The sequence below is a fragment of the Leucoraja erinacea genome, chromosome 25, assembly GCF_028641065.1.
Source record: "Leucoraja erinacea ecotype New England chromosome 25, Leri_hhj_1, whole genome shotgun sequence".
Classification (NCBI taxonomy): Eukaryota; Metazoa; Chordata; class Chondrichthyes; order Rajiformes; family Rajidae; genus Leucoraja; species Leucoraja erinaceus.
In genome coordinates this window covers 28732866-28745890 of record NC_073401.1, presented here as the reverse complement: position 1 = coordinate 28745890, position 13025 = coordinate 28732866, and the positions used below count along the sequence as shown (strand labels likewise).

The following is a 13025-nucleotide window of genomic DNA, read 5'->3' as shown; positions in this document are numbered from 1 at the left end:
TAGAGGGGGAGAATCCCTGCGTAGAGGGACCCCCACCGGGGGCCCCCCTCGCGACCGGAAGGCAACACTGACCGCCACTTGGTGTCCGGACGGTGGACCAGGGCGAGGAAGTGCAGGGTGTGGAGGAGGAGCCTGTACAGGACTTGGAGGGAGACGAAGGGTGTCGAGGAAAGGCGGCTCAAATTGTGTGGGACCGGCTCCCGGGATGAAAGACGTGCAGGTTTGTAGGTTAATTGGCTTGGTGTCAATGACCCGCTGTGTTTCTCCAGCTTTTTGTGTCTATCTTCGGTTTAAACCAGCATCTGAAGTTACGAAACGATACGATAAAACTTAATTTTTCCCAGGAGGGAAATTGATCTGCCAACAGTTATAAAAATTACAAAATACATGAAACATGAAATTAAAGTGATATGTGGAAAGGCTTGGGAGATGTGCAAAGATTGGGGATGAGGGGGGGGTGTCAGTCTCAATCTCAGTCTACCCCACAATAGAAGGGGGAGAAGTTGCACACTTTGATAGCCACAGGGAAGAAGGATCTCCTGTGGCGTTCTGTGCTGCATCTTGGTGGAACCAGTCTGTTGCTCAGGTTGACCAGTGTATCACGGAGGGGGGTGAGTTGTATTGTCTGGGATGCTCTGCAGTTTGAGAAAAATCCTTCCCTCCAAGACTGCCTCCCGTGAATCCAACTCCACCCCCATTAGGTAGTCAGCCTTCCTGATGAGTTTGTTCCTTCCTACACATGTAGAAAGACAAAGCATTTCATATTCAACAAGACAATCTCCCTTCATTAAACATGCACTTAAGGAACTCATGTGTGAGAATAAAGCTCTGATTACAACACACGCGATGTATTGCAATAGGAAGATTTACGATTTGTCCCTTTGTAGGATATTAACGCTATCAATCACAAAACACAGAAAATCACACATAATATACAGAACACAAACGGGCCGCTTTGCCCAGATGTTCCATACTATTATGTATTCTCCACACGAGCCTCCTCTCACTCTCTCTCTTTCAAATGTGTGCAATATCTCTTCAGTTGTCTGAAGGGGTTTAGATTTATGGGCATAGTGTGGATGTGGCGCCCAGCCAAATGGTTATTATTTTGTGCGCGAACCTTCATCTTCACTGTCAGGCAGATAATTCAGAAATCACAGCCTCATCAGATTCTGACCCCCACCACACATGCGGGGGGTGTCTGTATAACATGCAGGCACAGGAACCTCTGACGACGTTTGTCTTCCAAGCCAACCCCCCAGCAATTAGGGTTAATTGTTTCCCCCAGTGAATAAGCCAACTCACCAGAGATAGGCACAAAATGCCGGAGTAACTCAGCGGGTCAGGCAGCATCTTCAGTTTTAGCTTTTTTAAGTTTTGGATATACAAAGCGGAAACAGGCCCTTCGGCCCGCCGAGTCCGCGCCGACCAGCGATCCCTGCACACTAACACTATCCCACACACACTAGGGACAATCTCACACTTATGCCAAGCCAAATAACCTACAAACCAGCAAGTCTTTGGAGTGTGGGAGGATCTCGGAGAAAACCCACGCGGGTCACGGGGAGAATGTGCAAACTCCGTTCAGGCAAGCACCCGTAGTTGGGATCGAACCCGGGTCTCTGGCGCTGTGAGGCAGCAGCTCTACCTCTGGAGAAAAGGAATAGGTGACGTTTCAGGTGGAGACCCTCCGTCAGAATGAGAGTCGGGGGAGAGGGAAACGAGAGATGTAGAAAGTAAATAGAATATCAAAAAGCAACAATGATCAAGAAAAAGTGGAGCCCACAATGGTCCATTGTTGGCTGTGGAGCAAGTATGCGATAACGCGTTCTACGGACAGTGAAACTCAACAGGGCGACAGTGAAGATAATACGATGACTAGGGTGGGGGAGAGAAGGAGAGAGAGAGAGAGAGAAGGGATGCAAAGGTCACTTGAAGTTAGAGAAATCAATACTCACACCGTTGGGGTGTAAGCTGCCCAAGTGAAATATGAGATGCTGTCCCACCAATTTGCATTTGACATCACAGTGGAGGAGGCCCAGGACTGAAAGGTTTGTGTAGGAATGGGAAGAGAAATTAAAGTGTTCTCGTAGACACAGTAGATGTCATTGTGCATTTTCCAAAGAGGACGGAGAAGTTCACCCAATGTACTGGGCTAATATGTATTCCTCAATCAACATCAATAAAACAAGAGCATCAGGCGCAGTGGCTCAGCGGTAGAGTTGCTGCCTTACTGCGCCCATCAAGTCCACTTCGCCATTCAATCATGGCTGATCTTTCCCTCCCTCCTAACCCCATTCTCCTGCCTTCTCCCCGTTACCCCTGACACCCACACCAATCAAGAATCTCTCTATCTCTGCCTTCACTATATCCACTGAAGGAAATGAGACTCATTCTAGCAGGAAAACAAGAACAATTCTTAAGAATATGGTCACCTTTCATTGATTTGTTACAAGTGTAATATGGTGCAACACAGCCCTGGAAAGGTGTTGTTTTAGAACTAAGTGATGGGTGCGAAACGTTATGAATTAGGCACATCCCTTCTTTTTTGTTTAGCTCTTCCTGCTTTGGATTCTTATTTCCTTTCCCTTCTTAAGGCCCTCTTCTCTTTGGGGCCTTTTTTCCTTTACTTTTTTCTTTGTTTCTTCTTCACGTTTTCAAGCACGCAGGCTACTTAACTATCATCATTCATTTAACGCCAACTACTGCGGACTACACTTCACTACTATCCTCACCCTTCTCCTCTTTCTCTTTTCTCTTTTTCCATTACAGGTTAAAGTTTAAAAAAAAAGAAGTTGTACACGAAATGTATTATGTTGCATATCATGATTAAGATGTATATACATTGATTCTAATTAAATTTAAAAAAAAACAACAAAATCTACTGACTTGGCCTCCACAGCCTTCTATGGCAAAGAATTCCATAAAATGGTGATTTTATAAAGCGGGCCAAAAGGGCCTGTGTCCATGATGTACAACTCTATAACTCTCTACTGTAAAGAATCACAAAATGTGTGTACCCTTTCAATGAAAAAAAAAAACACTCTCAAGCAAGGATATCATTCAATTTATTGCCCAATTAAAAAAAGTGACAATCTTCAGAATTTAATAAATTGCCCCCTTTACTATCAGGGGAATAATGTTGTGGCATTCATGGCGGCCGTTAGCCTTATTAAGGAGAAAGGGCGATCCCGTTAACAGAATATAGGAATAACAACAGCAAGACGGCAAATATCAAACAAAACTTGCATTTATGTGGCACCTGTTACATCATATCGAAAGCACCTAACAGACAACAAGGTACTTTTTTTAAAGTGTATTTATAATCTACTGTAAGAAATTCGGTAGCTGATCTACACACGACAAGTTCTCACAGAGTTCAATGTGTTAATCTAATCTGAAAATGGTTAGTGATCCATTGAATAATATTTGGTATTCTTAACGTATTGAATTTGCGTATTAATGTCTTGACGTATAGGTTCCAATGTTTGCAAAATTCTCTTGAGTACACTCTTACCGATAGTTGCTCTAATCCAGATTTTAGTGAAGTCTCTACTATTTTTTTGCAAATCCAATGGTAGACTACTCGTTTTCTTTATGCCAAGTGTCCTGAACATCACTGTACAAGTTTGGGCTGTTGGATTCTAAACTCCTTGAATCTAAACTCTTATTTGCATTTCATTCTGTAATTGTATTTTGTTTGAAATACATTGATCTTTTTGGCAGATAATTACCTCCATGGGTATTCTTACTACTTACTGTAGTAACAGTCTTTTAGACTTTAGGGATACGGTGCGGAGACAGGCCCTTCGGCCCATCGGGTCCGTGCCGACCAGCGATCCCCGCACACTGACACTATCCTACACACACTAGGGACAATTTTTACATTTATACCAAGCCAATTAACCTACATACCTGTACGTCTTTGGAGTGTGGGAGGAAACCGAAGATCTAGGAGAAAACCCAAGCGGTTACGGGGAGAACGTACAAGCTCCGTACAGACAGCACCCGTAGTCGGTATCGAACCCGGGTCTCCGGCGCTGTAAGGCAGCAACTCTACCGCTGCCCCACTGTGCCGCCCTAAGACTTAGGGAGAACGTACAAACTCCACACTGAGAGCAGCCGAAGTCAGGATCGAACCTGGGTCTCAGGCGCTGTGGGTCAGAAACTCTACCACTGCGCCACTGTGCTGCCCTGCAATTTCGCGTGCACTTTGGTAGCACTTTGATCACGGATGCATATACCAATTAATTCTGTAATTGCATTTACTACTTACTGTAGTGAGAATTAGTAACAGTCCTTTAGACTATAGGGATACGGTGGCGCAGAGACAGGCCCTTCGGCCCACCGAGTCCGTGCTGACCAGTGAGAGCACACAAGCACTATTCTACACACAAGGAACAATTTACCCTTTTACTGAAGCCAATTACCCTACAAACCTGTACGTCTTTGAAGTGTGGGAGGAAACCCGGAGCAGATGGAGAAAACCCACGTGGTCTTAGGGAGAACGTACAAGCTCCACACAGAGAGCAGCCATTGTCAGGATCGAACCTGGGTCCTAGGCGCTGTGAGTCAGCAACTCTACAACTGTGCCGCCCTGCCAGTCCACGTGCACCATGCTAGCACTTTGATCACGGATGCACGTAGCCATGGTTTATTTGTGTGGGGAATTGTGCTGGAGTATAACTGGATCATAAACCACCCCTACCTGTTGCCACCCGCTGTCAGGTAATTCCAACGCCTGAGCTTTCAGTGTTGGGTAGCGCAGCTGGTGGAGTTGCTGCCTCACAGAACAAGACATCCGGTTCGATCCTGACCTCGGGTGCTGTCTGTGTGGAGTTTGCACGTTGTCTCTGTGACTGCGTGGATTTCCCTCCGGGTGCAAGATCCCAAGGAGATAAAACCTATCCCCGACTTAGAAATTCTAAGGATGAATGTAGAACTCAGTTTAAGTATGAATGGAAGCTCTCACCATCACAGGTTTTGCCACATCTACGCATCAAGCTATATCTTATTTCATTGTCCTTTTTATGTCTCCAGACTTGCATTGGCCTCTATTTCTTCTCAATGTTTCCCTGCCATCCCAACTGGAGCTAAATTGCAATAATATCCGTGTATGGGCCACTCCCTCTCCCATCGGGCAAAAGGTATAGAAGTGTGAAAACACACGCACACCTCCAGATTCAGGGACAGTTTCTTCCCAGCTGGAAGAAACTGATGTTCAGTTATCAGGCATCTGAACCATCCTACCAATAACTGGAGAACTGTCCTGGGCTACTATCTACCTCATTGGAGACCCTCGGACTATCTTTGATCGAACAATCACGTTATTCACATTATTCCCTTTATCATGCATCTGTACACTGTGGACGGCTCAATTGTAATCATGTACAGTCTTGCCGCACCCGACAATAGCTTTTCACTGTACCTCGGTAAATAAACTAACCAACTCAAATTGCCATAGCATCCTTATGTCAGCTGGATACATCTTAAGAGTGCACGTTTATGGAGCCATGCCTAATCCTGTGATCATACCACACCCGAGTCTGAAGAAGGGTCTCGACCCGAAACGTCACCCATTCCTTCTCTCCACAGATGCTGAGTTAGTCCAACATTTTGTGCCTTATCTTCTCACACCACACCTGCTGTTTCACAATCAGAAACAGGAGCCGTATACTCTACAGAAGTTTGAAAGAGTGCACCACTGGACTCAGGAACAGCTTCCTCAGTTATACAATACAATACAATACAATTTATTTGTCATTTGAACCCCATTGAGGTTCAAACGAAATGTTGTTTCTGCAGTCATACACACAAGAAAGAACCAAGACACAACACAATTTACACAAACATCCATCACAGCGCATCTCCTCCTCGCTGTGATGGAAGGCAAAGACTTATCTCTCCCCTGCACTCCCCATTCCCCTCCCGATGTCAGAGTCAAAGCCCCCGGCGGGCGATGGTAATTGTCCCGCGGCCATTTACGCCGCGCCGGGTGATGCAAGGCCGCGCTCCGGGTCTTGTTGTTGGAGCCCCCGGCGGGCGCTAGCAAAGTCCCACAGCCATTCCAAGCCGCGCCGGGCGATGATGTAAGGCCCCGCTCCAGGTACTCTTCAACCCCGCAACTCGGGCGGGTGAAGTCGCCGTTGCGGAAGCCCCGAAAAGCGGTCTCCCAGCAGGGACCCGCGGGCTCCCGGTGTCACTGTCCACCAGACCTGCGGTTGGAGCCTCCGAATCTCCGGGGTCAGGTCGCAGCCGAGCGCCACCACCGCTCCTCCCGCTCCGAACTCGGCCAGCTCCGCGATGGTGAGTAGGTCCGCAGGCTCCGCGACTGGAGCCCCAAGTCGTTCCTGCTGGAGGCCGCTCCACGGTGCTCGGCCCCAACGACAACGGAGACCCGACAGAGAAAAGGTTGGGTTCTCCGTGCAAGGGATAGATTTTAAAAGTTTCCTCCCACCCCGCCCCCCACACACACACAAAAAAAAACAAAAAAAAAAAACTACATTCAAACGAGACAAAAAATAATAAAAAGACAGACGGACTGCAGAGGCCGCTGCGACGTGAGTCGTGTCGCCCACCTACTGAGCACTTTGTGTCTTATCAGGCTACTGAACAGTCTTTCATTATCTGGGGCACTGTCTGATTCACCTCTACATCATTGCAGACATTGGACTTAGTGTATGGAAATGGTGCACTAAAATTCTGACAACTAACTATATTCTGTCATCTCCTTTGCTCACTGTCTGGTACTTGGGTTTAACTTGAGTGTATTTATGTATGGTATATGATCTGTTGGAGAGCATGGAAAATAAAGACTTTCACTTTACCGCAGTACATGAGACAACAATAGACTTAACCCAACTCCTTAGTGTTATCCTGGTTGAGATCAGCTCTATGAATCAGAAACATGGAAATAGGTGCAGGAGTAGGCCATTCGGCCCTTCGATATGATCATGGCTAACTTTTCTTGACTTTTCAATGACAATTACCCAGTAATTTCTTCTACGTAGCTCTATTAAACAATTCCTTACAGATAAATAGGTTTTGAGTCTTAATCTGGACCTTGGATGGAGTTATAACTTGGTGCCAAAACTGGCATTATAATCTACCAATCCTTCAGCGTTGTCCAGGAATCTCTTCAATTGAGAATTAACTGAAAGTCAAAGAGGAATGAGTTCAATGAGAGAAACCCAGGTTCAATCCTTACCTCGGGTGCTGTCTGTGCGGAGTTTGCATGTTCCCCCTGTGATTGCCTGGGTTTCCTCTGGGTCCTCCGGTTTCCTCCCACATACCAATGACTGGCAGTTGAATTGACCGAGGTAAATATCTCGTAGTGTGTACAGAGTGGATGAGAAGGTGAGATGACATAGATAACACTTGTGAGAATGAGTGATCCATAAGAGAACATTGACTCAGTGGGTCCAAGGGCATGTTTCCACGCTGTATCTCTAAGTAATCTTACGAACCAATTGGTAGGAAAAAAATGCTTTGTGTCAGAACAGAGTCCCTACTCTTTGGTTAATAAATACCCGATGTTACTGGTATTAAGTTGTAGTTACAGCCTTGTTGAAACAATGCATGGTGATCCATGTTGTGTGAAGAGTGCAGAGAATTATTCAAAAAATATTATTTCCCTGCTGACACAAATTTCCCAATAGACACAAAGTGCTGGAGTAACTCAGCGGCTCAAGCAACATCTCTGGAGAAAAGGAATAGGTGACGTTTCGGGTCGAGACCTTTCATCAAGTGATACGAGTGATGAAGGGTCTTGACCCAAAACGTCACCTATTCCTTTTCTCCAGAGATGCTGCCTGGCCCGCTGAGTTACTCCAGCACTTTGTGTCTATCTTTGGTGTAATCCAGCATCTGCGGTTCCTTCATACACATTAATTCCCTACTGTATATTTTATATGCCTTCTGTTGTGGAAGGTTAAGCGATCTTTCCATTTAGCTTAGTTTAGGTTAGAGATTCAGTGCGGGAACAGGCCCTTCTGCCCACCGAGTCCGCACCGACCACCAATCACCATTAACACTACCCTACACACACACACACAAACAGGACAATTTACAATTACACCGAGCCAATTAACCTACAAACGTGTACATCATTGGAGTGTGGGAGGACACCGAAGATCTCAGAGAAAACCCAAGCGGTCGTGGGGAGAACGTACAGATAAGCACCCGTAGTCGGGATCGAACCCGGGTCTCTGGCACAGCAAGCTCGTTGTGAGGCAGCAACTCTACCGCTGCGCCACCGTGTCGCCCCGCAGAGTTCTGAACTCTATTCGATCGGGCTGCCGAGAACACAGAGGGACTTGGCGGGCCGTCTGTGGCCATTTAGGCTTGGTTCACCACTGCGAGAAGGTTAGACAGTGCTAAGAACTTTTGAAACTTTGTCGAGGCCAGAAACATGCAGTCACTGGCGCAGAAACTAAACTCTTTGTGTACTGCCTAGATGAAGTCTGCTGTATGACTTTACCAGATTGAATACAAAAACAAAATATTTCACTGCACCTAGGTACATATGGGAGTAAAGTACCATTGAATTGAATCCACGGAGTACGTATCAGCAGAATAAAAATCTTCAATAGCAAGTGGCAAAGAGGCAACAATCCTTCCCTATCTCCATGTGCTGTTATGTACTTTGCTTATATTTGAAGCATGTATGAAAACAGAGATCCAAACAAAATCCATCTGGGATCAAAGGCATGTATGAATTCTGTTGATGAACAACAAGAATATATATGCACAGATGCACATCACATCAGATGCCTTTTAATTAACGAATATACACAGACATACTGTACATGCATGTATACACATGTACAGTGCCCTCCATAATGTTTGGGACAAAGACCCATCATTTATTTATTTGCCTCTGTACGCCATAATTTGACATTTGCATTAGAAAAAAAATCACATGTGGTTAAATTGCACATTGTTAGATTTTATTTTAAGAGTATTTTTATACATTTTGGTTTCACCATGTCGAAATTACAGCTGTGTTTATACATAGTCCCCCCATTTCAGGGCACCATAATATTTGGGACACATGGCTTCACAGGTGTTTGTAATTGCCCAGGTGTGTTTAATTGCCTCCTTAATACAGGTATAAGAGAGCTCTCAGCACCTAGTCTTTCCATCACCTTTGGAAATGTTTATTGCAGTTTATCAATATGAGGACCAAAGTTGTGCCAATGAAATTCAAAGAAGCCATTATGAGACTGAGAAACAAGAATAAAACTGTTACAGACATTAGCCAAACCTTAGGCTTACCAAAATCAACTGTTTGGAACATCATTAAGAAGAAAGAGAGCACTGGTGAGCTCACTAATCGCAAAGGGACTGGCAGGCCAAGGAAGATCTCCACAGCTGATGACAGAGGAATTCTCTCTATAATAAAGAAAAATCCCCAAACACCTGGCCGACAGATCAGAAACACTCTTCAGGAGTCAGGTGTGGATTTGTCAATGACCACTGTCCGCTGAAGACTTCATGAACAGAAATACAGAGGCTACACTGCAAGATGCAAGCCACTGGTTAGCAGCAAAAATAGGATGGCCAGGTTACGGTGTGCCAAGAAGTACTTAAAAGAGCAACCACAGTTCTGGAAAAAGGTGTTGTGGACAGATGAGATGAAGATTAACTTATATCAGAGTGATGACAAGAGCAAAGTATGGAGGAGAGAAGGAACTGCGCAAGATCCAAAGCATACCGCCTCATCTGTGAAACGTGGTGGTGGGGGTGTTATGGCCTGGACATGTATGGCTGCTGAAGGCACTGGCTCACTTTTCTTCATTGATGATACAACTGCTGATGGCAGTAGCATAATTAATTCTGAAGTGTATAGATACATCCTATCTGCTCAAATTCAAATGCCTCAAAACTCATTGGCCGGCGGTTCATTCTACAGCAAGACAATGATCCCAAACATACTGCTAAAGCAACAAAGGATTTTTTCAAAGCTAAAAAATTGTAAATTATTGAGTGGCCAAGTCAGTCACCCGATCTGAACCCAATTGAGCATGCCTTTTATATGCTGAAGAGAAAACTGAAGTGGACTAGCCCCCAAAACAAGCATAAGCTAAAGATGGCTGCAATGCAGGCCTGGCAGAGCATCACCAGAGAAGACACCCAGCAACTGGTGCTGTCCATGAATCCCAGACTTCAAGCAGTCATTGCATGCAAAGGATATGCAACAAAATACTAAACATGACTACTTTCATTTACATGACATTGATGTGTCCCAAACATTATGGTGCCCTGAAATGGGGGGGACTATGTATAAACACAGCTGTAATTTCTACATGGTGAAACCAAAATGGATAAAAATGGCCTTTATTAAAATCTGACAATGTGCACTTTCACCACATGTGATTTTTTTTTCTATTACAAATCTCAAATTCTGGAGTCCAGAGGCAAATAAATGAATGATGGCTTTATGTCCCAAACATTATAGAGGGCACTGTATGTGCCTGTATAAACAGGATATAAATATACTGCGAAAGTACGTACACAGATGGTGTACAGATCGGCATAAAGGAGACGTTTGGAAAATATTCGTCAAGCAGTACTCCCGTTATGGGAGAGTGTCGAAACATAGGCCGTTCATTTCCAATGTAACCATTATACTTCGGTGTAACCTTCTTGTGTCGTGAAGGCGGGTGACGCGGAGTGTCGCGGCTTGACGCATTGGTGACGCGGAATGTCGTACAACTTGACGGTTTTTAGGGCGTTAGCCACTGATGTTCGCAGTCGCCGAAAAACATCGCAAAGTGGGACAGGCCCTTAATTCTGTACAACAACTCTTGTCCCTAATGCCTTTGCTTTACAAAATGCTCAGATTCAACAATCGAATCAACAAACAAAGTCAACTAGAAGCCTATCCTTAATTTAAACGTTAGAGGAGAGGGGTATTTTGAATGATAGTGTCTGTGTGTAAGAATATACTACCAAAATATTCATCAAGGCTATTTTGCTAAAATAAATGGAATCCATTTCCTAATTTCCCCTGCCATGGTTAACCACCATTTTGGACCATCTTAATACCAAACTCTTGTGATATTAAGTTCCATTTCCACATGGATATTGTGCCCAGGAAATACATCTTTCAGGGACTAATTCCGTACTCCACCTTAACTCCCAACATAGACACAAAATGCTGGAGTAACTCAGTGGGACAGGCAGCATCAATGGAGAGAAGGAATGGATGACGTTTTGGGTCGAGACCCATTCCTTCTCTCCAGAGATGCTACCTGTCCCGCTGAGTAACTCCAGCATTTTGTGTCTATCTTCGAATAAACCAGCATCTGCAGTTCTTTCCTGCACGTTTTGACTCCCAGCATCTTCCATCGCTTGCTATTAAAGTTAACATAGCATCCCTGGAACAGAGGAAATATGCTGGAAAAATTCCCGTGCATGTTTGGTAACGTTAAGCTCGCTATGGTGTCGTGTCACCAAGTTGTACTGTGCATCCAAAATTAACGTCAATGTAATGAATTTCAGTGGCAGAGCACAATGCACTGAAGATAGACACAAAATGCTGGAGTAACTGCAGCATCTCTGGAGAGAAAGACATGTTCAGTTGAGACCCTTCTTCAGACTTTCCTTCCCTCCGGAGATGCTGCCTGTCCCGCTGAGCTACTCCAGCATTTTGTGTCTATCTTCGGTGTAAACCAGCATCCTGGACTATTATAACTTATATTTTAAAGCATTTGACCTTTTCACATCTGCAGTCCCTTCTTATACAATGCACTGATGCTATTTAGCTATCTAGCTAAATATCTAGCTCAGAGCTCAAAGTGCTGGCATGACTCAGCAGGTCAGGCAGGCAGTATTTCTGGATGACATGGAAAGGTGATATTTCGGGTCGGGATCCTTCTTCCTCAATCTGAAGAAACATTACCTATCTTCGTCCTCCGGAGATGCTGCCTGACCCGCTGAGTTACTCCAGCACTCTGTGCTCTACGCAAGATCCTAGCATCTGCAGTTCCTTGCGTCTGCAATTTATATATTTGTTTAGTGCATTCAAATGGGCATGAATTTAATATTTGAAGTGGATACTTGCGAATTGCTCTGACCAAAAATAAATGGCTGTACATTTTAGTTTTCAACTCTTATTTTGTTCTCCTTTAAATACTCAGTTTTTGCTTCCGAACAACATCAGGAAAAGGCGGGGAGCTTGTCCCAGGTTGCATTGCAAGGCTTATTTACAGTGGGGGGGGGGGGGGGGGAGAGACAGGACACAGCTTGGGTTACATTACACTTGGGAAAGCATCCATGTCGAGGAGGTAAATGATGGCAGCTCGGGCACGGAAAGTGTGGAGAAATGTCATTCTCGGGGGGTACGGTGTCGGAGAGGCTCTGGCAGTATCGAGGCATCCCAACATTCCGCCTTGTCCCATGTCCTGGTTCATATGGAGACTTCATATTCTCTGGTGTCCTGGAATCACATGAGGGAACAAAGAGCAGTGTGAGAGCGGTCCTCCTGGTGTCCACACCTCAATAATGACGACACCCTTGTAACACCCGCCCGCCAACGATTTTCCGGCACATAGAAACATAGAAACATAGAAATTTCGAGCTTGCACCGCCATTCAATATGATCATGGCTGATCATCCAACTCAGTATCCCGTACCTGCCTTCTCTCCATACCCTCTGATCCCCTTGGCCACAAGGGCCACATCTAACTCCCTCTTAAATATAGCCAATGAACTGGCCTCAACTGCCCTCTGTGGCAGAGAGTTCCAGAGATTCACCACTCTCTGTGTGAAAAAAGTTCTCCTCATCTCAGTTTTAAAGGATTTCCCCCTTATCCTTAAGCTGTGACCCCTTGTCCTGGATCTTCACCACCTCCAGTTTAAATTCCATTTGGAATATTTTGGAGGACCAAGAACCTCCTTTAATCCGGACAGAATTCCCCGAGCAGACGAGCAGACGGCGATTCGGGGTCCCATCCTTATTTCGGGGTGCATCCGTATCTCCTCGCCCCAAAAGAGTTATTTGTTACATGTTGGTGGTGATC

General features: G+C 45.1%; 1 protein-coding gene across 1 annotated transcript in view; it reads right to left on the bottom strand.

Annotated features, from left to right (window-relative positions):
- Positions 1-9886: 9886 nt before the first annotated feature.
- LOC129709200 (seizure 6-like protein) overlaps positions 9887-13025 on the bottom strand; it is a 95756-nt gene continuing 92617 nt past the window's right edge. Inside the window, 1 exon segment of the mRNA XM_055655391.1 lies at positions 9887-12442. Within this exon segment, the coding sequence (XP_055511366.1) occupies positions 12413-12442 (30 nt within the window). The 3' untranslated portion in view covers positions 9887-12412.